Below are 26841 nucleotides of genomic sequence, written 5' to 3'. Positions count from 1 at the left end.
GCGGCGGAGAGGGGCACAGCTGCTCGCCGTTAGGGAAGGGGCTGAGGGAACAGCCGCTCGTCCCCCCCCGGGGCGCCGCAGTTGGTTCAGGCCGAGGTGCCCGGTCGCGTAGCAACGGTGAGGGCGCGGAGGGGAGCCGAGGCGCTGAGGGGAGCCGAGGGGGGCCGGGGCAGCGCTCCGGGACCGCCGGGTGCTGCTGAGGAGGCGCGGCCCCGGCAGGGAGCGGCGCTCGGTAACGGGTCCCCCCCGGGCTGGTCCCCCCCCGGGCGGCGTCTCGCCCATCGGGGCCAGGCTCCGCCGCGCGGGTTGGGAGCGGGTGGGTGCTGGACCGAGCCCTGCGCCCTGCCCGTCCTTAAATCGCCGTGTGAGGAAAGGCAGCGCCTTGCGTGGCCCTGAGCAACGGCATCACCGTCAGCGCCTGGGGACAAGTAAGTGCGGGTACAGCTCGGTCAAGCAAAGCTTACTTTTACAGGGCGAGATTTGGTCCATAAAGTGATTCCACTGAACCGTACAGGCCAGCACTCGGAGAGAGGCGTCGCTGACAGGTGAAGCTCCCGAGGGAAGGAACCCTCGCCTTGTCTTGCCCTGGTTTTACGTTTTCTTTGCTGGGTCTCTTAAATAAATAAAAAACAGTTTCATCTAAACCAGTGAACGTCCCAAACTCCTACCTCTAATAGTGCTCAGCTGACATAGCACAGGTTTTTTATGCCCACCCTTTGGTCCTCTTTGTAGTTAACAGATTTTAAGTTCCCCGCTCTTCTGTCTTGCAATAGACATAAACTGTTGCTGAAACAGCATTCCAGGGTATAGTGGCAAACTATTCAACCATTGTTTTTATTTAATACCTGATTAATTGATTAATGCAACGTTAGTATATCTTTTCCTTTTTTTTTTTTCCATTAAAATCTGAATGCTTTAATATAGGATTCGTAGTTTGGTTGTCACCTCAGCCTCCCTACTCCCTTGCATTTTGTCTTTCTCTCTTCTCTCAGACCCTGGCACACCGTTATCTTTCTCATCTCTCTCAAACGTTTCGCATGCTGCTCACCGGTCAGGTCCCCTTGCCGTTCTCCTGCCCAGGCCACCTGGCTCCGGTGCTGGCTCTGACCTGCAAGGGCAACGTTGTCTTCCGAGACTCAGTTCCTGACTCCATTCTTACCTGACTTCTGCTCCCTTCATTGACCTTGCAGCTCACGCTTGCTGGAAGAGTTCTGCTCTCTGTGTAAGAAGCAGGTCGCAAGAGGAGCGACCACCATTTGTCTAAAAGCTGCTGTTTGAGAGGCAGGGACAGACCGACACGGAGGAAGCCGTGGGGGCTAAGATCAATTAACCAAATGTCATAATAATGAGAAAGTAAAACTATTCTGATTTAAAAACCACATCCTTAGTGCTTCCTTCGTGGTAGAATAGAATGCTGATAGGCTCCAATGGTTATATGCTGTAGCATTTTTTTTAGATAGTTTTTTCTCTCGATTTTAAGGAATCAATATCATTTGTGATAAGCTTACAGATTAAGAGCACAGTACAGTAAAATATATGATGTAAAAATTAAATTAGAGAGAAGTATCATACTGGAAAGTAAACTTCCATTTTAAAAATAATACTCCTGTTTAGGGATTTGAGTGTTCAAAAGTCCTGCTCATATTCTGCTTCCATCTCCTTCCCCCTTCAGACAAGCTCCATGCCCATCTCACACGTCCGGTGTTGTCACACGGCTAATAAAGATCCCTTTGGCTCCGTGCTGCCAGGATGTTCACTGACACAGTAAGTTCAAAAGCTATAGATTGGTCACTGATAAGAGAAGAAGAAAAGCTAGGAAACAAAGACGGTTGTGCACGGCAGGGTAGGGCTGGCGGGATCCCATGTGGGTTTAGTTTGTTTCCATTGCAGCAAGCTACAGAAGTTCTGTGACCACGGTCTTTACTTCTTGGATTTGTTTCCTACAGCTTTCCTGTTTGCGCATGGAACCCAGATTCCCTTTGCATGCCCGTGGTATCCTCAGAAAAAAGGAATTTCATTCATTCATCCTCAGAGGCTTCCAGTTTCCTGAGGGGGGCTCGTGTGCTGGCAAGGAAAGAGGCTGATGGCTATTATTACCTGGGCCACGTTGCACAAGAGGTGAAGGTAGCTATTCGCTGGGAACCGTGCTTGTTAAAGCACTCTCCCTGGGCTCCGTGCGTCTTTTTTCCTGTCCTTCCCGTGCCTCGCCATGGCACTGCTGTAGGGTGGCTCTCCTGTGAGCCTGCACGCTTTGTGACCACAGTTCTCTCTCCACACCCTACCTTCATCTTGTCTTCGTGATCATCACTGGCTGTTTACTGTGAAGAGTTCTGCATGCAGAAGCAGCCTGGAAATCAATCAGGCTCAGGGGTTACGAGACAAACTAAACAGGTCCTTTATATCCCTCTTGTCTACTTTCACTGTGCAGCCTAGCAGCACAGTCAGTTGAGTAAACAGTCATAGTAATAGTGATCCAGAACGTCCCCCTGCAGGAGCCACTTCCTCCTCACTGAACTGAGAGCTTTCCTTGTTCTCTTCCTTCTGTGTTTCTGGAATCTGTGGTGTAACTTAGGATGCCAGACAGAAATACTCCCCTGCAGTCTTTCTTTAAAAATCCAGTCCATTTTCCAGTTCAGGGGCTAGTTAAATAAATGGTGATGCCAGTAAAGCTGTGGGAGCCAGCGTGGGGTGGAACAGGTGTTGGCCAACAGCGTTATTTGCGTAAGGGCTCTCACGGACCTGCAGAGAAGGCTGAGATTTTCCCAGTAGAATCTACCCCACACCCATTGCTGGAGGCTTAAATTAAAGTACTCGAATTTGTGGCAGCTGTGGCTTTTTACTGACTTTTTAAAGGTTTCCTGTCCTTTTGATTATGATGTACCTAGCTGCATCATATGCAGCAGTTTCTTTTGGCTACTTGGGTGGATGGTTTTCCTGGCAAGGCTCTTTCTTAGGATGCTGACTATGCTTGTCTGAGCCAGGCAAGCCTACTAAATTCCAAGTCCAAAAGGCAAGGAAGAGAATGGCTGTCAAGCCCGTTAAGCCCCAGCTTTTTAATTACTTTAAAGTCCAGCACGGACACGGTACAGTGAAAAACCTGGTGGAGGAGGACAACTGCGTTCACAGATCACGTTCCTGGGAACTGGGATTTCTGCCATTTCCCTCTTAGCACTTGTGTTTGGGTGTTAGTTGGACCCGGATGTCTGTCTTGCAAACTGCATGCTTTGCTCCTGTAGGGCTCAAGGGAACGCTTTGTAATCGAGTTTGACAAAAGTTGCGCTCTGAAAGGCAAGGTGGAGCTTCGCATGCAGGAAACGCCTCTCTACGACATCCTCCACTACGAAGATGCCAGGCGACAGCCACTCGCTCCAGGAGACAGGGTCCTGGCACCATGGGAGGCTAAAGCTGAGCGTTTTGGCCCAGGCACTGTGCTAAAGGTTATGGAGAACGAGGAGGCACACTTAGGTACGAGGTATTGGCTTCCTAATCAGTGCTAAACTCGCCACAGCTGCTGGCCACGACACAGAGAACAGTCTCAGCCATGGAGAATTCACCACTTGCCGCTTGTTTTCTCTTCCTTGTCTTTTTGTTGTTGTTGTTGGCCCTGTGCATCCTGTTCCTTTTCAGTGTTAGAATTAACACCGCCCCCAGAATTAGCCTTTGTTTTGTTCTGTGAGTGGAAATGTCCTAAAAAACCAAGGTGGGCTTGTTGGGAGGGGTGGGGGTATCCCACCAACACAAGGAAGTAAATGCTCCTGGCCCTCATGAGTTTCACCTAATAACCTCTTAGTCTAGTTTCCAGCTTTGGCAGGATAAAATCCTGGCTCACTCTGGCTAGCAAGAGCTTTGTTGTCTTTTGCCTCTTCATAGGAAACTCAAAAGGACAAATTCTAAACCTTTAAAGAAAAAATCACGTAAGGTGCTACAAAATTGTCTGTAACTCGTGCTATTACTTTAATTGCTAGTTTCTAAGAGATACATCACACAGGTTACCCTCTTTCTAATACCTTTTTTCTTTTTTCTAATATGCTCAGCACAAAATCGAAAGGGAGTGCTTGTCAGTTTCTGGAACGGGCAGACCAAGGAGGTACCTGCTGACCGAGCCCTGCGCATCCCCCTGCCCCTCGGCGAGCGCATCGTCCTGGAACTGCAGATGCCTCTAGCGGCCAGGCAGATGGTGGTGGAGTCCAGCTCGGACTACCCGTACGTCGTGACACCGGGTTACAGACCTTCCGGGCATCGCAGACAGGGGCGCTCAGCTCTGGAGTGCTGGCCAAGGGGCCTGCGTTCAGTTCAGCCCCGTGCTACGTGCAGCTGTAGGTGCACCTTGCTTCCCCGCTGCTGCCTGGCAGCCTGCGAACAGCCTCAGCCCACAGAGCACAAAGTGCAGCGAGAAGATGCCCTCGTGCCAGGAGCAAGCGTCGCTACAGAAGAGCTCAGCAAGAAAATAGAAGAGCAACCCTCTGAAGTGAGGATTTCCCCTTCAGGAAGTGTTTCCAGAGAGGAAGAGAAGAGATTGAAGGCAGGAAATGCTCCAAAAGATGCTGAGTCTTGTTTGGAAGAGGACAAGGAGGTTTTAGATCCTAAGAAGGTAAAAAGTGCTTCATACTGTCTCTTAACATGTAGTCTGCTAGTTGTATAATTTCTGGTGTGTTACCTTACCTTTTCTGCTCTTGGTACCGAAAAATTACAAAAGGTTTTGGGTGTGACCCTCGTGTATGCCTGCTAAAGAATGGGGACTGTCTGACTTTACTCCCCCTTGTCTTCCTAATCCTTTGATGTGGGGAAGAGCTAGAAGCTGTCATTCTTTGTCACTGGCTGGAGCGGACTCCTAAAACCTCTTCCACATTTGCAGGATCTGAGAAGTGTTGCTCGGCCAAGCTCCTCTACATCCTGCCTCTGCGTAAAGGCAGGAAAATGTGTCAGACAAAAGACTTCACGCTGAATAAGGATACAGTAAGGATCCCTCAACACCAGGGCAGTCCCTGGCATAACTCTGTTAAAATATTTCTCAACCATGGCAGAGGCATCACTCCTGTGAATCAAAGGCCTTTTGTGATCCTTCGTAGCTGTTCTGGTGCTTGTGAGCAGGGTACTGGGCGAGGGTCAGCAAGGAGGAGGTTCGTGTGCACCAGCTACTGCCAAGCTTTTTTCCATTGCTCTGCAAGGGTTAGAATGTGGATTTTTGGCATGTGCCAGGAACGCTGTCTTCCTGCCAGAGCTCCTCTGGCCTGATGTCTCTGTGCCACTTTAGACCCTTCCAGGCAGTAGTACTGTCATTTTTTTTAGGTCATTTTAAGATGTGGAGAAAACCAAAAAGTTATCAAACTACTCTTCTTAAGAGTTCTTTATCTCTTCGGTAAAGAACTCCCATGCGCTTTTGTTTCTTTCTCAAACTCGAGTTGCAGCATAACATCTCACACTGCAAGTTCACGAAACCAACTTTTTCCTTATCAGGTCTGGATCACGATTGCATTTCTTCTTGTTTCTAGAGTCCCCAGAGGGAGCCGGCTCATGCTACTATGGTTGATGCTGCTGTCAGCACGGACAGCTGGCTAATGGAGGCAGTCCGCAAGGAGGAAGCAGGCAGCAGGCAGCAGGATGCTGAAACTGACGCTCATTTTAAACACAAACACGGTACTGAAATCGTAGCTATTTTATCCAAATATAAAAATTGCTAAAAATAATAATAAAAAAAAAAATCATTGCAGTGGGCCAGCATGTTCTATTGCCGTAGTTCTTGATGCATCAAAAGAGAATGTCATAATGCCATGCTGCGTACAGCCAGCGTCATGCAGTACGCGGGTATTAATGGCAGCTTGGGTTGGGAAGCTGTTTGTCTTTTTCTCAAGACGGAACTCTTTTTCAGACAGAAGTTGGGGTGTTTCTTTTTCTGGCATTTACAGCTACTACAGCAGCAGCTTTTGAGCTGAGTTCTCTTAACTTTTATCATAATGCTCACTCTGTTATTATTATTTTTATAAATACCTTACTTTAAAAATTCATCTGTAATGTTAGCTATGATTACAGATAACAAAATGATTTCACCAGGACCGTTCAGCAGGAAACACTCCTGCTCTTATTAAGTGATTACTTTATAATGTCGTTGATTAAACTTCTGTTCCCCTGTCACTCCAAAGGGTTTGGATCATGCTTTTAATCAAGTTGGTGCTGTTCTCATTTAAGCTAGCTTTGTGACAAATGTAAGCGTTGCAGTAAGGATTCTGGAAGCCCAAAGTTTTCTCCAAGTATTACAGCTTCTGTAGTGCTCTGTGACAGTGCTGTTAGAGGGAGTGAGTCACAGAAAGGCACGTTTCCTCCCAGGGGGCATTCCACCATCATTCTGTGCAGTAACTGCTGCTCAAGTCCATGCTGTCCTTAGCAGAAAAGTGCAAGCAAACTCCGCCCGTGTTCTCAGTCACCCGAAAGCTAGGTAACTGTTAGCACAGTGTTGTACCCAAGCTAATTTCTCCTGTCTTGCAGCAGGATTTATAGGTCAGGCTTTGCAGAAATGTATCAGTGTTGGTTGTCTCAGAGCACTGGCAGAGGATGCTCATGCCTGTTTGCAAAATACCACATAAACAAACCCTTAAACTGAGTAGCTGTAAGTGTAGTCAATGGTCTTGTGTTAAAGTAGTATTGTAAAAAAATATCTTGGTTGATGGCAAAGGTAAACTTCTTTTTTGAACACTGAGACCTGATCTGGGGAGACTAAGAAACGTCTCACTCCATCAGAGGAAAATGTTGATACTTAGTTATAAAAGTCTTGCTTGAACATATTTTATGTGAAAAGACTTTTTTTTTTTAATCTGTTTTCTTTTTATAAGTTACCTATAACTTCATATGTCCCTGCTCTAATTTATCTAAAAGGCCTTTTAGAGTCCAGAGTGGCAGAAGCTCCAATCCAGCCTTCCCAAAGGAGCCCTGCCCTGGGAACCAGTGCTTTGGATCCCTTCAGGCGACAAAGCTTCTTTGACCGAGTGAATCAATCACTCGAGAAAGACAGGCTGGCCATTGAGTCAGCTCTGCGTGTACAGAGGCCACACAGCACCTCCAGTGCGCAGGCTAGGAGATCCACAAACCTCCTGCATCTTCTAAAAGACAAAAGCATTACAGTAAGTACTTGTCCAAACTAGTTTTTAGCTATTAGGATTGAGTGATTTGTTTATGTCAAGTGAGAATATACTCTCATTTGATCTTTCTTAAAGGCTTTTACATAAATATATATAATGGCTATAATGCATAAATAGAAACATAAAGTTTCCACTTGAGAGTCAGTGATGTACAGGAACAGGGCACTGCTGGTATTTGTGCTCTGCACTTCTGGTAGTTTTTTTTTTATTATTATTATTTTATTTTAGATGTAATCTTTCCTAAATTATCCTTCTAACCAACTCTCCTGGATAGGAGAGAATTATTTGTCCCTTACAGATCCCGAGAGCAAAAAAGAGAAAGTCTAGCTAGTCAGTTGAATTTCATGGCAGGGAATGCACGTCAGGGCTGGGGTGGAACCTCGAGTCTCCTGATCCTTAGGCCAGTCCTTACCTGCTAGATAACACTATTTGTTCATCTCCCACCTATGAAACACCTTGGATTTTTTAATTTGATCTTTCCCTCCACAAGTCATTAATCACAAACCACTCACAGGGTGCAATTTTGCAAAGAACGGTAATACACAGAAGAACAAAGGTTCTTATTATGCCTAGGAAGTCGCTGATTTCTCTTAACAAGCTGATCTCTGTCAAAATATTATGCGAGTCTGACAGGAACTGTGATAATAAAGAGGCAGTGGGCATTGTTTGAAGGCCCTGTAGGGTTTCCCAGCTCATGATATTGGAGATGTCCTTCAGAAAGACCTGGAAGGAGACGTTATGTTCTCAGAAGAGTGGCTAATGGCAAGAACATGCTAGTTGTTGCTGGGAGTAGAAGGGAGAATGCATCTGAGAGAGCAAAATATTGTGTGGAAACTCTGTTTTAGCTTTAAACATCTCTAGCGACATAACTAGAATGCATGTCTAAGTACTGGTGATGCTTCCTTGCTCCTTCCCTCATGGAGGGCACTGTGAGGAGTACAGAGGAACTAGCTGAACTATTGCACTACGGCTGTGAAGAGAAGCCTTGTAGGTGCTTCCTCTCACAGCACAGTGTGTTTAAAAATGCACATTAGAAACACTGCCCAGCACTGAAATGCAGTTACTACTGAAGAAAACATGAAGACTTCTTGACTATGCGTAGAAGTCTTGGACAACAGGAAGTGAGTTAGCATAACTGCGTAGAAATCCAGGAAGATTTTCTGTTTCTCCAGAGGGAGGCAGATATTTCTTTTTCTAATGTCTGATAAGGAATCCGTAGTACCTACAGGATATTTTTTTCTTAGAAATCAGTCCTTAACAGTGCATCTCAGGAGACATGGAAAGAGATGGACCTCAACAGAGCCAAGATTGAGCACAGAAGGGGACAAGAGGAAGAGAGGCAGCAGAAGAGGCAACAGCAGCAAGAGGCAGAAGCTCTCCGACACCAGCTACGCCGGAACAACCAGAGGTGATACCTAGGAGCTGTTTTGTTTTGTTTGCTTTTTCCAACCATCTGACATTTATTAGAAATCTCCACTCCTCAGTGCTGTCATTCAGTCTCCGAACATCACACGCTGCACATCATGCTAGTGTCTGCAGAGTCATGATGGTTCGGTAATGGGAATAAAATTGGTGCTTGAGGTATGAGTAAGGAGGTGCCAATGGACCCATAGCCTTCAGCATTAGCTCGAGGGCAAATTCCCTTCAATCTCATCCCCAGAGCCAGAGTCCTTTTGCCTCCCTCACCTGCCCCACAGTCCACTTACACTTTGCATGTCCTTTCCCCATCTCTTCTCTTGCCCCTCTGGCACCACCACCATGAATACACAGAGCCCCCCAGTTGCCTGGATTTGTCCTACAATCCATTTCCTTGGCTCCTGGTCTTCAGGCCCAAGAACGCAGAGCCACACCAGGTTCTGTAGTCAGGTGAGCATATGGCTGCACTTAGCTCCCACCAGGCACCAGCCCATTTGGGGGTTTTGCCACCTCTGTTTAGGATACAGGCTTAATCTTCATAATGTAACAGAGTCCTGTAATATTAACTGAGCCCGGATTGCCATAATATCTGCTTTTCATCTTACACACTTTTTTTTTAATTGCTTTTATTTTCTGAGAAATTTGAGGAAAATTTGTTTTTGAAACAGGCAGCGATCGCATCAGAGAATGTTGCAAGGGTTGGAGAAACAGCTGGAGCACAAAGACAGAGCTTTGCAGCACATGGCATTGCTTCAAGCAGCGTGGTCAGAGAGGAGCAGGAAGGAATCCTTCTTGTCAGAGGAGGAGAACAGAAAGGCAAGTCAGAGGCTGCAGTTCTTACAGACACGGCGATTGCAGAGAGAGAATTTGCTTGCAGAACGCAATGAAAGGAGCTTTGAACAGGAAAAAGAAAGGCTGGTAAGGGACATTTCAGAAAAGTTTTGCCTGTACTATTACTGTGTTTCCAACTGTAGCGCCATCTAGAGTATTTGTCGTTCTCCTGTTTTATATCCAATGTAATTACATCATTTGGAGATGCATAAATGCAACTTTCAAATGTTCACTTTTCTTTCACACACATACAGATCAAAGATGGGAAGTGAATTTTTCTGTGTCTGTCATAGAAATAGTCTTTCTGCAAGGAATAGTCTTCTATAAATAGTCTTCTGCTAGGAATGAATTTCCACAGATTATTATAGTCATAGAATGGTTTGGGTTGGAAGGGATCTTAAAGATCATCTAGATCAAATCCCCTGCCATGGGCAGGGACATCTCACTAGATCAGGTTGCCCAGTGCCCCATCCAACCTGACGCTGAACCTCTCCAGAGATGGGGCATCCACAGGTTCTCTGGGCAACCTGTTCCAGTGCCTCAACAACCTCATAGCAGAGAATTTCTTCCTTATATGTAATCGAAACCTACCCTCTTTCAGTTTAAAACCATTACCCCTTGCCCTGTCACTACATGCCCTTTTTAAAAAAAAAAAGTCTCTCTTCGTCTTTCTGGTAAGTCCCCTTTAAGTACTGAAAGGTTGCAAAAAGGTCCCCCTGGAGCTTTTTCGTCCCCAGGCTGAACAACTTTTCTCAGCCTCTTTTCAGAGGAGAGGTGCTCCAGCCCTCTGATCAGCGTTGTGGTCCTCCTCTGGACTCACTCCGACAGCTCCATGTCCTCCTGCCGGGGCCCCAGAGCCGAGCGCAGGGCTCCAGGAGGGGTCTCCGGATAGTGGAGCAGAGGGGCAGAATCACCTCCCTCGCCCTGCTGGCCCGGGGTACAGTTAGTTTTCTGGGCTGCAAGTGCACATTGGTGGATGAAAAACTGGATGTGAAGTGGCAGTGTCAACAAGTCCTCCTCTGCAGAGCTGCTCTCAATCCGTTTAACCCCCAGTCTGTACTGATGTTTGGGAATGCCAAGACCCAGAGGCAGCACCTCGCACTTGGCCTTGTTGAACTGCAGGAGTTTCACGTGGGCCCACTTCTCCAGCCTGTCCAGGTCTCTCTGGATGGCATCCCTTCTCACTAGCATATCAACTGCACCACACCTAGGTGTCATCTGCAAACTTGCTACGAGTGCACTCAATCCCACCATCTATGTCATTAATAAATAGATAAATAATAACAAATTAATGAAATACACCTATTTCTGAGCTATGCCAGTGATAATTGTAGATGATATTCTGACTAAAAGCTTTGCAATTGCACGTCATTATTTTTACATAGGATTTTCTGAAGAGCAGAACGCAGTCACAGCAGCAAATGCTGAAGCAAGACTCCCAGGAGCAGGACAGGCAACAAAAGCAGCACCAGGCTGCCAAAAGGAAAGTGTTCCAGAACAGAAACCATTCACAGGAGAAGGCGCAAAAAGAAGACCAGAAACACTGTGACCTTCAGCAGTACCTCAGGGAACAGAATCTTTTGATGCTCCGGGCATCACTGCTCGCGTAAGGAAACGGCAGCGTGGGTAAGCAGGTGCTGATCAGTCCACAAACCCGTTCTGCACCTCGATGTACGGCACTGTGCTGCAGTCTGGGTGCCTGAGTGCAGCTGTGACAAATGGAATTAGGACTCGTGGAGAAATCTTTTATCTCCCTTTCACTGCAGCCAGCATGCATTTTCACTGCTCTGTCCCTTAATTTTTTTTCCTGGGGTTACTGTTCTGTCCCACCTGGCCATTGAGTGGACCCCCATCTCTGTCAAACTGTTCTTCGGTCTTAGGCTTACGCAGCGACCCCGCTGACAGGCCCAAGTCTGCAACCCAGAGCTACGCTGGTACTTAACGTGAAACACAAGCATAGTGCTGCCATCCTGCCCCGAAGGCAGCTGAAGGGGGCCAGCGGTTTCCACAGGAGTCAGCACCTGTAGAGTTTAGTGTTGTAGTCTGGGACTGGTGAAAGAGTCATGGGGCAATCCTGAACCGAGCAGCGGGTGACGCGTTTTAATTACTTTCAAGATACAAGTGACAGAGAAAGGAACGAGTTAAGTGGCGTAGGCCACACAATTTACAGTACTAAGTGAAGAACAAGAATGAAGGTCAAAAGAAACTCCCCGGGAATGAGTCTCTCAAGCTCTCTCACAGCTACTGTAAAGTAGCATGGCCATCGGCACAGATTACGTCCCACTGTACAAGGTGGCAGGGGAATTAAATACAGGCCTGAAAAGACTGCTGCTGCTGAATTCTGGGAGCTTTCTGCCCTGCTGTGTTTCTTCCAGAACAGGGCCAGAAGAGCACGTTTCTTAAAGGTCAAGGACAACATAAAATAGAAAGTAAAGCTATGTGATGCTGGCATATGACTTACCTTGCTACGTTAACATCACATGAAATATGGGGAAGGAGAGCTGCAGACCAGCTGGATGAAAAAAATGTACATGCTAAAATACAGTAGAAATTATCCACTGCAATGTCCATCATTAACAACTGACTCTTGCAAGTGTCCCATCGCACTTGAGTTGCAGAGATCTGTAGGAAAGAAGTCCATACAGATGAAAAAGTTGTGCTACCTCCTGCCAGAAGTGCTGTGGGTCCAGAGCTGCTGTAGGTGGCGGGGCAGGAATCCAGTAAGAGGAGAGGTCCTTCAGAAAACCTGGTAGGACAGCTTGGAACCATCCAGCTTGGGCTGCAGGTGAGTGTAGATCCCTCCACTGTCAGTATTCTTCATAAAATGCAGGCCATTTCCCTAGAGGAAGAATGACTTATAGAAAACCAAAATGCATAAAAGAAACTTTTTTTGTGTTTTTTTTTTTTGGGGGGGAGGGGGAACTAGGTGAAAACCTAGTTACCAACCAGAGTTCAGGATGCAACTGGCTCCTCACTCCCCTATTTGAAGTGCATGACTCGCTTTCCTTAGTGAAGTGTGACGTCAGCCACTCCCAGGGACATGCTACCACTTTTTCCCCTCCGCAGAAAAGAAACATTAAGACGCACCAAGAGATGCTTTTACACAACAGGAAAGGGGAGAAGAGAGGTGTTTGTAATACATTGTACGCAGATTAGTGGCAGTGCCTTTGTTCACAGAGGGGAGGAGGAGGTTATTGTCACATCCTGAAATGCTTTCCCTCTTCCTCATATCATCACAGATGCAAAATACAGCAGTAGTGTCACAGAGAATGCCTTTATCAGCTTTGGGTAGCAAAAAATGTAATGCACACGGGTATTTAGGAAATGAGGATGGACATGACACAGTTTGCTGGAGCACTCAAAGCTATATTGAAGGGAGTTTTTTTGTTTTTCAAGAAAGTATGCTAGGATATAAAATAATACAAATTAAATTTTAAGTAATACCCAGAACCAAACCGGATACAAAATTTAAATGCTGTTGCCTGACATTCTGTGTACACATAGAAACATGTAACGCATTTTCTGGACTATCACTCAGCAAAGAGTGCAGGTATTATGAAAGCTCGTGCTTTTTACAGGAACACATCACCAGTGATAAAAGATTCTAAAAAATAAAAAAAAAAAATGCAAAAGGGAGTTTCTCTGAAATTCTGCTTAATATTTTGAATGGCCAACAGTTTCTTAGCACTAAGTCTCAGACTGTGTTCCTCCAGCAATAACAGAGAGGTTATACCTTTAGATTTCCCCCGAAAAATTAAGGTTAAAGCTAGGTCTCTCATCCCAATGCTTACAAACTGTTCTAAGGTCTTAATGGCTAAAAGGGGTATCTTTAACTTTAGGATCCAGAATATGCATGAACCATTCTGAGGTTTTTATTTAAAAAAAAAAAAAAGGGAAAGGAAACGAAGAGGAACCTGAGTATAAAGTAAAGGCTTTGAAGGTTGTTTCTTATTGTTGTTTTTTTTTCATTAAGGTCTGAAAAAAATTACATCTTGCTGCATATTTGCAAGCTCCATGTGAAGCACAGCTCTGCCTTTTAGACACCGAAGCCTACCAGTTGGTTTAAGCTCCGTTTAGCCTCTGGATGAAGTTGGATGAAATGTGCTGTTGGTGAAGGTGTTGATGGCTGTGCCTAAGACCTGCGTAACTGATGAGAGCACAGCACTGCAGGGCGCTGAGCCTAGCACTGGTGCCAGCTGGGTGGGAACAGGTAGGGGGGTATGCACACTGCTGGGTGAGAGGGGGTCCCGGTGGCAGCACATGGAGGTTTTCTTTAATGTGAAGTTTAGGGGTTGCTTGCCCCCGCCCCCCCAGTTTTTTTTAAATTAAGATAGTTGTCTTACTCAAAATCGTGTAGTGGTACTCATAATGTATAATGTACCCAGTTATGAGTTTAAGTCTGCCTGGACTTACAAAAACAAGCCTAGATCTTAAACGTTACTATTAAACTCCGCTGCTGCTTTTTATCCTCAATCATTTGGAAATGGAACAGTTCCTAATTAAAGTAAATGAAATACACTGAACAGAACTCTAAACTTATTTTTCAGACTTCAATTATGTATCATTAATCATTATTTTATAATCACCATTAAACAGCCAATCATCCGCGTATGTACTTTCTCTTCTTTGCTTAGCCCTCTGAAAACAGACTACTGCAGCTACCCTGCATGGCTACAATTTCACATAAAGCGTATCTGGGAAAATATTTAGTATTATGGTATTTCCAATCATTCATAGGCTTGTTTCTTACCATAAGAATAAGGCCATAAAATAATTTTAAGAGTACTATTAAAATAATTGACTTTAAAAGCCATGTGTGACTTTAATTATCCAATTTAAACATTCACAATGTTTTCAGTCCATTAGGAAAACCCTTGGACTCTTTGTTTTGCAAACTACCCCGGGGGAACAACAACAAAAAAAAAGCATCTGCATATTAGTTCAGGTTTTGAGTTGACTATGGTGGGAGTTGGGGCGGAGGATGGCGTCAGGGGTAAGGAAGGGACAGCAGCATAGGGAGAGGACAGACTTTTTTTAAGCTTCAACAAAAACCAAGACCAGTACAAATATTCCAAAAAATTATTTTTATTATGGAATTAGTTTTTCTGTTAAGTCAAATATTTTCTTTTGCTGTTCATAATCCAAACTCCTATAGTATTGTGCTAGAGTATGGGAGTTTGAAAAAAATAATCGACTGGTCTGTTTTTATCATCCAAAGTGACCAAGAACAGACCACTCCATGCAGGATCTCAGGACACTTCTACAATAAAAGTAGAAGTTAAAGTACAAAAGACAAAGACTTACTGGCTTTTTTCATCCCGAATTGCTTGCTTAGGTGTCGGAACATCATTTCTCATACCACAGTGACAGATGAGTCAGTAAATTAACTTAAAATACTTAACCTGATTTATTTCAAAACAAGCTTGATCACTGAACATCTTTTTAAAGACTTTTAGACCAGTAAGACTGCTTTCCTCGTCAGGCTGCAGTGGTCTTGTACACCTGAACTACGTGATGTGTCAGCTAAAGACTACCAGAGCATAGAACCAGGTAACTGTAAGAGTCAGAACTCTCCATCTGTGAAAAATCTTCCTGGAAAATGAAGGCCTTACAACCATCCCATGTCTGGTGCTTGGCTGACATGACTGGAGGCAACATTACTGGAGAGTAATCACCACACGGCATATCCCCGAGACATGTGAGTGTCCTCACCTTCAGCTTCTTTGTCAGCTCGCAGGCACCACAGGTAACCCTGCACGGTGAGAGGGCAGCAGCCGCTGGAGTCTATTCAAGGACAGAAGCTGCAGTTTTGATGAGCAGTGGTTTAGCTGCCTCTAGGATGTCCAGTTCAGGGTCCAGTGAACGACCAAGACCTTCCAGAACCATAATGGCAAAGATGATGGAAGCAAAATTGCTCTCGAGCTTCACCTAGAACCACAAGAGACTGAGTGAACTCAGTGGACCTTTTTCTTTTGAGCCCATTTCCCAGAGGTACCAGTTCTGGCTAAGCAGAGAGGGAAGGGGAGAAGCAGGAGAGAGCTTGTAAGTACATCTGAAACCATGCTGCAACTTCATCATTTGGAGTTTCAGAACACTCTGAGATCCAGCAGCAGGTCCAAAAAATAACAGTTTCAGGGGAAGTGTCCTAAAGGAACCCAAGAGTTGACTTTTCAGTTCCAAGTAGGGCGATGGTTTTTGGTGTTTTTTTCCCCATACTGGAGTAGCAGAAGTTTAGGATTCCTGACCACTGCCAACATGGCTATAAACTGCAGTAGGATCCAACCTACCTGGACGCGTGTGGTTGTGTAAGGGGCAGCTCACTTTGTGAAGGGCCACAAAAGAGCTCCCCATATCACCGACAAGAAGCCCTCTGTTACGCATGGAAACAAACTAGCCCCCAGTTCCCAGTACTATGATTGTTTCAAGGCACACCAGCGCACCAAGAATTCATGGAGTTGTGAGTAGGCCCTTTGTAAGGGCCTAAACTACATTTCAGGTTACTGGAGACCAGCTTAATGAGTCTTACTGACTAAGAGCTCTAACTAAGGAATGTTTAGAGGGACCCTTTGCAGGCTGGGTACGCTTATGGCCGACAACCTTCTCCTCTCCAGTTCAGGTCACCATAGCTCTGTTGATTTCCAAGGTTGTTTCTGGCCATAGGAGCTTTTTTCCAGAAAGATACAAGAAAGAATCTCCTTTCTGGGAGCAAATCCTCACTTTGAGGGCTCTAACATACCAGTAAAAGGGCCTAGTGCTGTTACATAAAAATACGTCAAGAAAAGTTCAGGGAAGAAAGCATGCAGTGATATACAAATGGCACCTACGTTAGAATTTCTTTTCTGCTTCTAAGGGAATATAAAAAAGATAAGAAAAACTACATCTTACAGCAACACTTTACTAAATATTTTCCTAATGTATAATATAAAATTCCTTTTAGCAAATAATATCAACCATTAAACGTAGTATTAAGACAAAATCCAACAAAATAGAAAGTGGTCTTGGTAGGATGTGTATCAGGGCCCGAGAAATAGCGTGCCTACAACCCTTCCATGCCTTCTGTCAGTCCCCCTCCTTGACGTTCATTTCAGGAGTCAGTTCCCCACTTTCACAGCCTTTCATGATCCCAGTACTTCTACCTCCCCAAATGAACTCCCAGCTGCTGAAGGCAGACAGTGAGAGGACCTCACCTTATGGGTCATCAATAATTTAAAGACATTCGAGAGGAGATCTGCCACCTGCAGCTGGAATAGAAAAGGAGACATTAGCAGCTGATCAAAAAAGCCTGTGGTCAAGACAGTCACATGCATGACAGGTAGGATTCTAAATGTTTGTTAGCATTTAGTCCTGGCGGTGGGACAAGAGCACTGGGTTGACAACAGCCAACATCAAAGTATGATCCTCTCCACCCTGCCCAAGACAAAGAGTTCAGCTGTGACCCACGGTTCTTGTTAGAAATTTAAAAAAACAAAACTAAACGCATGGTTTTTTTGTTGTAGTTAGAAGGAAGTAAGAAAGGATTTTAGGGACTTTTGCACCATCTGAGGAACTAAAAGCTCCAAGTACTGGTTGGTGGTGCTGAGGGGATCACAGCTGGCCTTTCCACCCAGACCATTTTGAAAGCGAAGCTGCGCTGAATTACAGGTACATGAGGGTGGGACACTGTATGTGGACTTGCCTTTCCCAGGGCGATGGTGTTCCCCCGGACTTTGGTCACTAGTTCTGCCATTTCGGCTTTGAATCGCTCAATATCCTGGCACTGGTTAGCACGGGCATGATGAAGGATCAGTTCTGCCACTCTCTCCCCCTGGGAAACAAGCGGAAAAGAAAACTCAGCAGAACTAGATCACTGGTACCAGGCCTGCGGGGAGCTGCACGCTGTTAACCCTGCAAGGCGTCTGCTGCAGATTGCTGGAGGAAGCATACTGCAGGGAGAACTCCCAGGGCCACACTTCCCATTTCCAGCAACAGGGACACAAGCAATCAACAGAAGCGGGTGCAGGAAAAGCGGAACTGGTCTAAAACTCTTAGACAGTATCTGGCAAAGACCTGCTCTGTTGTTCTTGCAGGTCTTGTAGGGGAGGACGTAACAAAGATCGTCTCTCAGATAAAAGTTTTGGGGCAAGGGGGAATAAATCCACAGGATTAACATTTTCTTCTCAACAGAGGAGGAGATGGTGCAAAGAAGGGCATCTATTAACCCTTCCCTACAGGCTAAGTCCAACCTTCCGTTCGCAGACCATGGAGGGAAGAGCGAGATGATTCTACACCGGGACATTTGGCAAGAAAAGGAGGAGGCAGCAGGGAAGAACCATATCCACGCTACGCTTGTGAGTGACATTACAGCTCCTCTTGGATGACGTGTCTGACAGTGATGTACAGAGCCAGAGGCCCCAGGTATGGCAAAGAGATTTGGGGTAAAGTTTTTCACCTGTAGATCACAAATTAACCCAACCGTGAAGGCCTTGCAAGAAAACATTCCGAGTTTTTGCTTATCAGCTTAGAATTAAGTCTGGCAGTACAGAACGGGCCTGAATACATTGATTTTAGCACTGACTTTTGGGTATGCTTCAGCAGATTGGACCATAGTAAAATGTGTCCCTCCTATATGCTCATGAGCCATCCAACCCACAGCTGAGAAACAGCAACACGCCAGTGTGATTACAGATGCTTTTTCTCAAAATGAACAGGACACATCAGCACTGGATTCTCTAGCCCATCTGAGAATATATTTTAAAGTGGGAAGGAGGAGAAAGAGGAGCCTGGCAGATGTCAGACCCCCCACACACACACTCCCGCCTGTTTAGCTGTCTCTCCTCTCTATACACTGACATAACAATAATATGGAGGATGAAGGTGCAGAAGGAAACGTGTGGAAGATTGAGATCTTAATCCACTCCTTCCTCTTCTGTAGCAAAACCTGGCCAATCCTGCAACAGCCTCTGAAAGGAGCAGCCCCCAGGCAGTCCCGACTTGCAGCAGAAGCACTCCAAAGCAGGGAGGGGCAGCCACCACTTCCTGTTAGACACCTTCAGTCTCCTCGGCCACTGAAATCGCTCCACTCCCACAGCCTCCTTGCTTTAGCTGAGCATCTCATCCCCGTGTCTGGTACAGCTTCCCAGCTGGCAAGTCTCCTCTCCCCTCCTGAGGAGGATTGTAAGGGGACACAAAGAGCACTGTGCTTTACCCACCAGGCTCCGCGGCGCTCTCCCTTCCCCAGCCTCACCTGGCCCTGGACCACAGCCGTGAAAACTGCGCGGAAGTTCTGCATGTCAGCGCTCTGCAGCTCCGCCACGATCCCCGCGTCCAGCAGCACCAGGCAGAGCCGCCGGAGGGGCGGCTGCACCTCCACCACCAGCGTGTCGCACAGGTCCACGAGGGCCGTCTGCTCCCTGCCGCCGGTGCTGGACTGGGCCGTGCCTTGCACCAGGATGTTCCCGGGGTGCAGGTCAGCGTGCACAAAGTTGTCAACAAAGACCTGGAAGACAGGCAGGTCTCAGAGCAGCTGATTCCAACCAAGCCCGCCCACACCAAACCCCAGGCAAACAGCGTGGGTTTGTTCCCGGACTGTTCCCTGCCCTTACTGACACACATCACCTCAGGCAGCGACACAGTAAATGGCTTCTGCTGCAGATCAACCCTGCTGGAACGGGGCGGGTACTACTCGCTCCAGTGAGCCGGCAGAGCTGCGTGAAGCAACCCTGCCATCTGCTAGAGGTCAGGTAAAACAGCAAGGAGTCCCAGCAGGGAACGGTACTTCTCCCTGACCATTAACCCTATGCCCAACACAGCCTGGTGGGCCTTGCCAAAGAGAACCGGTAAGAACAGACCATTCGCCACTCACTGGTATGGGGTTTAGTGCGTGGGTAAGTTTGTCTAGTGCAGCACATCAATACAGCTGTATTGAAAAGTAATGAAAAGTTAGAAGAGGAAACAAATGCACGTAGTACTTCTCCATCTCTGCTAGCAGTTAGCAGCGGAAAGGACTAACAAGAGGGCAAGCACAAGGTAATACTTCTCCACCAACATTCTTGGCAAACTGAGGCTGCAGGACTTCCTACCCGAAGGAGATTCTCTCTGTATCTGATGGATTTCTCCACCTATGAATTTGTCTACTTGTCATGTAAATAAGTATGGCAATGTGAAAATAGAAGGGTTTTTGGGCACTGCCTGAAAAGTGACCTCTGTTATTTTTTATGTCCTCCTTACTATTCTAAAAAACCATAAACAGTAGATCCATATTTATTCTCTAACACGCACGACTCTATATATCTGCATTATAAACTACTCCAATTTCTCTACTTTTCGGAGTTGAGAGTCCCAGTTATTTCATCATTCCTGCAGAGAAGCCATTCCACACTGGTAATTGTCCAGGCTGCCTTCCTCTGCACCCTTCTTAGTTCCATTACAGCCCTTGAAATGGAAGATCATGGACGGCGAGGGACTAGAAATGTAGAATATCCTAGACAGGTATTTGTTTTATATATGGCCTTAATGTTTCTTCTCTGCTCTTTAATTCTTTTCTATTCCTAAAATCTGGAGGATTTGTTTTGCTCCTAACCATTACATCTGATGTCAGCATAAAACTATCTATTGTGGTTCCACCATTGCTCTTCTGAGTGGTAAAAGCCATTTCAGTGTCTGCCATCGCATATGAAGTTCTAGCTGCAGCCTCCCCACTGCCTTAGCACAAGGTTGCAGTTATCAACTGAATCCCACCTGACCCTCGCTGCCCACTCGCTCAGCACTGTGAGGTTCTTTTGCAGCTCTTCCCTGCTAGTTCTCACGGCTTCTCAGAGGCCAGTTGTGTCACCTCTCAGCACTCCTTTCCAAATCACTTTTGATTATTTTGGCAATACAAGAACTAGACAGCCAGAAGTTAAACTGTAAGCTAAGCCTGGCTGGGTTTTTCTTTACTCCATATTTAGTTCTGCCTCAAAGAAGGCAGTTTTGGAGGAGGGGTCAATAAATAAATAATAGCTAGCTGTTTTCCCTGTGAGTCACATCCACAGTATCTGCACAGAGCGTGATATTTGCTAACTGTATTACACTTTACAGCACTTAGGCAGTACATGAATATTCATTAAATCGATCAGTGGGTTTTGTAAGCAATGCTCTGATCAAATTGCACAGCAGGACCCTACCATGCGCAAGCAGATCTCCCTGCTGCAGCTAAAGAAGCTCTGCATCAAAGCCTACAGTGGTGATGTGTCTAGTCCAGGCTTTACTCAGCCCTTGTTACACTGCACGTGAAGTAGACGCTCCCTCTGTCATTTCAGGAGCTGCAGTGCCCTAGCAGCCCACGTCCTGGGTTACCACAATACCTGGCGTCCATGGGCTGGCTCCAAAAGGCACAGCTGTGTCTTTGAGTCCTTGGGGAGAAGGGTAGAAGACGTGGGAAGCAAATAGGTTCTGTTCTCTCTTTAGCCATAGTGCCTTATTACCCCAACCGAATAGCTTCTGCGGGAAAACCACCTTCACTTCCAGCCTCAGCCAAGTGCGTACCATCTTTAGCAGCATGTCCATGCCCATCTTTGCAAGTCTCTGCCTCAGTTCTGTGGCAACCTCTGCATGCAGGTAGCGCGAAATGGGCTCACTCTCCTGAAATAAGGACAGAGCTGGAGTCAAATACACCCCGTGTCCCGCTTTCACCTGTACGTTTACGTAGGTGCTGAGTTGAGGAAATGCAGTAAGAATACTTTAGAAGGGACCAGCTCAGTGGAGACAGTACCTACTGTGATGGAGAACATGAGAGAAGCAACGGTTTGTTCTTTAGAAGAAGAATGTGATACAGCCTGGGGCAGAAATACCCTTGCCAGGATTGCATGCACAAAACCTAAGGCTGAGAGTAGCTTTGGTCTGCGATTCAAACATACACAAAGGAAGTGGGACAAGCATCAAAAAACGTGTCAGATTGCTGAGCTCCTTGCTTTGACCCACCACAGAGGGCGGCTGGAGCGTGGTGTTGGTTTGCAAAGCACAGGCAAGCACACGGTGGCTGCACACACTGCTAGTCTGCTTGGTTTTGAGCCAAGTGTTCACTTCTACATGGAAGTGTCTGCCACCTGTCTTCTGGGACGCACTGTTTACAAACAAACCCTAGTGGAAGAGACACTGAAGGGAGGACACCGATCTCTTCAAGCAAGTAAGAGAAAAGCATCCTTCTGCCCGTGAGTGCTCGTTCTCAAAAGACGCCTCTTTAGAGTGTTCTCCTAAGGGCCTTCTCTCTGCTATCACTGTTCCCAGGCTGTGCAATTCTTACCTCAAATGTTTCCACTAGAACATCGGTTGTTACCAAAGGGCGAACGGGAGTTGGGAACTTCACAAAATCAACATGCAGGAAATTTTGCCGGAAGCGCTCCAGATTTCTGGCTTCGTAGCGTAAGTCGATCTCAAGGGAGAAAAAGAAAAAGCAGGTTGGGAAAGAGATGCAAGTAGATCTTCAGGATCCTCAATGAGGATGTTACTGTGCAGTGCAACGCACAGTACCAGCAAACCTGTTAAAAAAGCCAGAATCAAAACAGAACAAAGAGTGGTGCTTCTTACATGCTTATAACTTTCCTGATGGAAGGGCAGAGTAAGGCCCAGTAATGAATGGCCCAGAACCCAGCACCTCAGAAATACAAGTTACTCTTACTATATAGGCAGGGTGTCCCAAAAAAAGACCAGGACTGCATTATTTTCCAGGGTGAGATGGATCCTGAACCAAAGCTAACTGTCTAAATAGCAAGGCAGGCGGACAGGGTGGGAGAACTGCAGCCCCACCCTCGCTTTACAGACAGACAGGCAGACATAGCAGGAAGAAATTTATTGTAAGACACACAAAATAATCCACTATGAGAAGCCATAGCCCCAGCTTTTCAGTGATCCAGTGCTTTGACCCAAGGCCACCTCTCCCTCCAACAACATTCTTGTACCTTCTCCAGCCCACTACTGCTGCACAAGGACGTGAGAGGGAAGATAACCTTGCCTCACCTCCCTCACCCAGCAATGGGAAGTATTGTAGGAATATTTCTTGTTCTTTCAAAGAGAAGTGAAAAATGACAACAGGCCTATGAGATGCTCTCCTGAGCACCTCCTCCTCCTGAGTCTTCAGAGCATCCAGAAAAAGCTCTGCACCACTTGACTGGTCCGAATGACCTTGAGTCACATCTGAATACCGTCAAAAGCTTACAGCATGGGTTTGCTTGAGTATATTTCTTGCAATAGAAAAAAAGAGTTAAGGTTTTCAAAGGTTTAAAAGAAACTTCAGACTCTGCAATCTAGACACAAAAAATGAAATTAGCAGGTAATGGTTCATTTTAATAGAAATATAACAGTAATGAACTCTGTAGGAAAATCTTTGTCAATATGGTAGTAAGGATGTTTCAGTACTGCGTCTTTATAAGACGTTAGTGAATCAGGACACGTTTTCAAAGCTATTGTAATGTTTAACTTTACCAACCCTATGAGTCTGATGATGATATAATATAGACTGTTATTAACTCATTTAAAACTATATTAATTATGCTAATATGTATATACCTCAAGGCTAAGAAACACAACCAGTGAGTACAGATTGTAAACATGTACATAGGACTAAAGAGAAAAAAAAGCGTCTGAGCACTTGTTCAGAGAGATTCTTTTCCTACAGAGAGGCCTTTCACCACTGTTCACTTGTCCTTCACAGTCCTGCAAAAAGGACTGCAGCTATGTTCATCAGCTGTTCAGGTTGCTTCCTAGAAAATATACTCAGTCTTGAAACAGATTTTTAAATCTAATAAAGATTGTTAAACTTATCTGTTGCTTTGCTTTTTTATACTGTGAGCATGTCAGGTTTCCTACAGTAACTTTATGTGAGTGATTAAAAAATAAGCAAGCCTTCATCTAGCCCTTTAAAAAGAAGCTGTACAGATGGAGTTAGAGCCAGTCAGAAGCAAGGAAAAGGTCAGTTTTACTTCAGTATGCAAAGACTACGTCACTGTACATACCTGCTGAATCATAAGCTTCTCAAATTCCTCCACAATCTCTGTCAAACTGAGCCACTTGAATCCAGGGAGAAGTCCAAGGATGTGGCTACCCATCTTCATGATAAACAGATCCATCTGGACTTGGTGGACTAGCCCAGGATGCAGGACCTGTACAAGAAAAAATGGTGGCGAGATCAACTCCCGAAACACTGTAAAAACGATAGTCTATTTCGATCAGCTAAAAGGATATATTCCAAAAAGACAGGATCCGGTCTTTAAAACTAGGTGCTAACAAGGCTTCACCAGCTAGTTCTCAGGAGAATTCTTACTTTGCCATGGCTTAGGTCATATAGAAACACTTTATGATTTTTCAGATGGAATACTTCTCAGCTGAAGCCTACAATTTCATCCCATACCATTTTCCATTGCTTTCATTCTCCTGCCCTCTTCCTGCCATGTATTACAGGCTAGCATTTGTAACAGCTCAAACGTAAAATTTCTTCAAATAAACTTTGCTGGAAAGAAACGATCTCTTCATGTGAAAAGAAGACTCATTTTCTGAAAGGTGATACCAAGATTAATATTCATTCTTTCTGTATGAATTGGGCCTTTGCAGGCATTTTTGGTACCCAGGTGCCCTGCCAAATGGTGCCACAGGCAGGATGTGTACTTGGATTCTCCAGGCTGGCAAGAGTTGGGGCCACTGCTTTCTAGATTACAGCTGGCCGGAACCCAAGCACTGAGGAAAGTTAGGCAGGGAGATGAGTGTCACTTCTGTTGCTCCACCTAGCCCTAGCCAGCCTACTCATCTCCATGGGAACCAAAGTCTTCTTAGCATTGTTCAGTGCACTCCACTTTGAGACGTCTGCCAGTACGATGTACGACTTACTTTAATGGCTACAGGCGTGAGATGTCTGGCTGGTGAAGGGTTTGCATTCAGGGGCGGTTTGGCCATCTGCTCCACACGCTGCGTTCCGCTCACGGGACTTTCGGGGGAGCAGCCCACCAGGCTCAGCTCCTCCTTGCTCCTCTCTTCCCACCTCCCCTCACTCTTCCTCTTCCTCAGCCACCTGAAGAGGCCTCTAAAGCCTGACGCCTCCCACGCTTCAGAAGCGGACCGTAACTCTGAGCACTGCGCCAGCTCCTTGGCCTGGCCGCCAGCGATAGCCGCCAGGTCGGCGTAGGCTTTATACACCTGCGCCACGCAGCCCGAGCCCACCGGCTCCTGGCTTTGGAACTTGAGGACGCGCCTCCAGTCCTCGCCGAAGGCCTTCCTCAGCAGCTCGTCGGTGTGGCCCCAGGGGTGCGGGCTCACCTCGACGTGCAGCTTGGAGAACTCGTCGCAGAAGGCCTCGGAGAAGAGGTCCCTGCGGGTGCTGGCCCACTGGCCCAGCTTGACGCACGTCGGGCCCGCGGCCTCGGCCGCCCTCCGCAGCAGCCGCAGCCACAGGGCGCCCAGGCCGGGCCGCAGGCGGCTCAGCGGGTACAGCAGCAGCAGCGGCCCGAAGCGCAGCAGCAGCCCGCAGGCCCGCAGCCCCAGCCGCAGCACCAGCACCAGCCGCAGCACCAGCCCCCGGGGCGCCCGCTCCCGCTCCCCCACCCACAGCGGCCGGCTGGGCGGGCGGCGCTGCCCGGGCACCGACGCGGACACGGCCGGCACCGCCAAGGCCACGGCGGCCCAGCGGCCGCCCCGCAGCCCGCCGCGCCCCGCCGCCGTCCAGCCGGGCAGCGCCCCCCGCGCCCCGGCGGCGCGGCCCAGGCGGGGCAGCGGCAGCAGCCGCGCGGCTCCGCCCGCCACCATCGCCCGCCCGCCCGCCGCTACCGGCGGCCGCGCAGGGCGGCGGGGAGAGCGGGCGGGCCGCGGGCGGCAGGCGGGGACGGACCGCCCGTTAAAGGGACACGGCGGGGCTGCACGGCTGCGGCTCCGCGCCCGGCCGCCAGGCGGCGCCCCCCCAAATGGCGGCGCCCCCCCCAAATGGCGGCGCCCCCCCCCACAAATGGCGGCGCCCCCCCCCACAAATGGCGGCGCCCCCCCCCCAAATGGCGGCGCATGCCCCCCCAAATGGCGGCGCCCCCCCCCCCCCAAATGGCGCCCGACCCCAGTAGCACAAGCACTCGTGGTCGTTGTGGAAGGTGGTTTGGGTCTGCCTCAGTGTGCTTGCCTGCGGTAGCTGCACCTAGTGGGGGGTTTGGCCACCAAAACGCTTCATGGGACCTCCGCAGGCAAGGCCATGGGGTGAAGCTGCTTCCTTTACAATACTCATGAGGTATTGGGCCATTGTATCCTTCCAGATGTGTTTTTGTTGTGCCACGTGTTTCTGAGGTGTATTTTTAAAATACCAGGCATGCAGCTATGGGAAATGGAAGCATGCAAAGGAGCCATGGCCTGGCTAAAGCAACAAAGCCACGCTCTTGCTGTGTGCAATGGGGATGTGGAAGGCAACTGGTAATGCTGCTGCTGTCATCCCTGGTAAACATGAGTTCCTGAGGAGGACTGAAAGAAAACAGGATGGCTGTTCATGGCTCATGGATGAAAGCCGAGCCACAGAAGCTTTAAAACTGTCCCAAATTTATTCTAGTAGCGTCTTAAGTGGAAATAAGTCCTGGGCCTTGGTTGGCACAGACCTTCTTCCTCAAACACTCCCTGCTAGTCTGGCAGAGGTCTGGCCATGTTGGAAACCGTGGTGGTCCCTGGATGCTTCAGTATCCTTGTCTCACGGGGATGGCGTATGTCAGGGTGACAACAAGGGTTAGCTGAGCAGTGGGTCTGCTTGGAGCACCCGAGTGCCCATCGGCAGTCAGATGCGCAGCCTGCATAGGCTCCCGTTGGCTTGGTTTTGATGGTCAGGAGATGAAAATCTTTCACCCAAGGCAAAAGCAGCCTTCAGACTGGCGTGTTGCTGTGGATGTCCGAGTCTTGGGCAGCTGTGGATCAGGTGGTGGGTGATAGGTTACCTTACATGGCTCAGACACGCAGGGGTGCTTCAGCTGCTGCAAATGGTACCTGGCTTTTCTGGAGCAAGGGGCATGTGCATGGCAGTCTGTGCTGGCTTGCACTGAGTACCTGGGTACAGTTCAAGTCTTTCACATGATTTCATATATGGCTTTATGAAGTATCTTATAAACAATTTGTCCTGTCATACTTTTCCCTTTTTCAGCATTTCTACCTTCACATATGGAAAAATTTTGAGCTTACTTTTAAAAACCTTGAGATTTTATGTTAAAGTAACCAGAGATTTAAAAATGCTAATGGTCGGGCTGTTTTTATTGCCTTCTGCATAAGGGCATTTTGAAGCTTTTTTTCAGGACGAGTAACACTGTTAATGCCTTTTTTTATTTTTAACTAAAAGCTGAGACTTTCTAATTATTGAAGCGGGTTGCCCAGGGAGGTGGTGGAGGTGTTTAAGAAAAGTTTGGATGTGGTAATTTGGGACATGGTTTAGTGGGTGATGTTGGTGGTAGGGGGATGGTTGGACCAGATGATCTTGGAGGTCTTTTCCAGCCTTAATGATTCT

General features: G+C 47.2%; 2 protein-coding genes across 11 annotated transcripts; one reads left to right on the top strand and one right to left on the bottom strand.

The window, feature by feature from the left end:
• The first annotated feature begins 6 nt into the window (after positions 1-6).
• On the top strand, positions 7-12220 carry LOC121071999 (trichohyalin-like). Of its 9 annotated transcripts, none has more exons than XM_040561100.1 (11): positions 7-117; positions 1056-1222; positions 1673-1764; positions 1947-2124; positions 3237-3465; positions 4035-4591; positions 5493-5637; positions 6871-7115; positions 8378-8541; positions 9218-9467; positions 10766-10990. In XM_040561100.1, exons 3-11 carry the CDS (start codon positions 1682-1684, stop codon positions 10988-10990), a joined length of 2076 nt encoding a protein of 691 aa, XP_040417034.1. In that variant the 5' UTR covers positions 7-117; positions 1056-1222; positions 1673-1681. The 9 variants fall into 9 exon arrangements, with proteins under 9 accessions (XP_040417034.1, XP_040417038.1, XP_040416986.1 ...); XM_040561104.1 differs by lacking the exon at positions 1056-1222 and adding an exon at positions 473-545 and having other exon boundaries at positions 28-117; XM_040561076.1 differs by lacking the exon at positions 7-117 and adding an exon at positions 320-438 and having other exon boundaries at positions 993-1222.
• On the bottom strand, positions 11468-25127 carry ADCK2 (aarF domain containing kinase 2). 2 transcript variants are annotated; one of them, XR_005820947.1, is made up of 9 exons: positions 24216-25127; positions 23348-23494; positions 21640-21768; positions 20883-20978; positions 18604-18855; positions 17056-17184; positions 16568-16621; positions 15093-15308; positions 11468-12219 (listed from the first exon to the last, which is right to left on the bottom strand). XR_005820947.1 is itself a non-coding variant. In XM_040561123.1 (8 exons), the coding sequence occupies exons 1-8, from the start codon at positions 25125-25127 to the stop codon at positions 15165-15167; spliced, it is 1863 nt and encodes a 620-aa protein (XP_040417057.1). In that variant the 3' UTR covers positions 14450-15164. The 2 variants fall into 2 exon arrangements, 1 of the variants encoding a protein (XP_040417057.1); XM_040561123.1 differs by lacking the exon at positions 11468-12219 and having other exon boundaries at positions 14450-15308.
• Positions 25128-26841: the final 1714 nt, after the last annotated feature.

Source organism: Cygnus olor, chromosome 1 (genome assembly GCF_009769625.2).
Source record: "Cygnus olor isolate bCygOlo1 chromosome 1, bCygOlo1.pri.v2, whole genome shotgun sequence".
NCBI classification, from domain to species: Eukaryota; Metazoa; Chordata; class Aves; order Anseriformes; family Anatidae; genus Cygnus; species Cygnus olor.
Note: the sequence above shows the minus strand (reverse complement) of the source record. Positions and strands in the feature narration are given on the sequence as shown.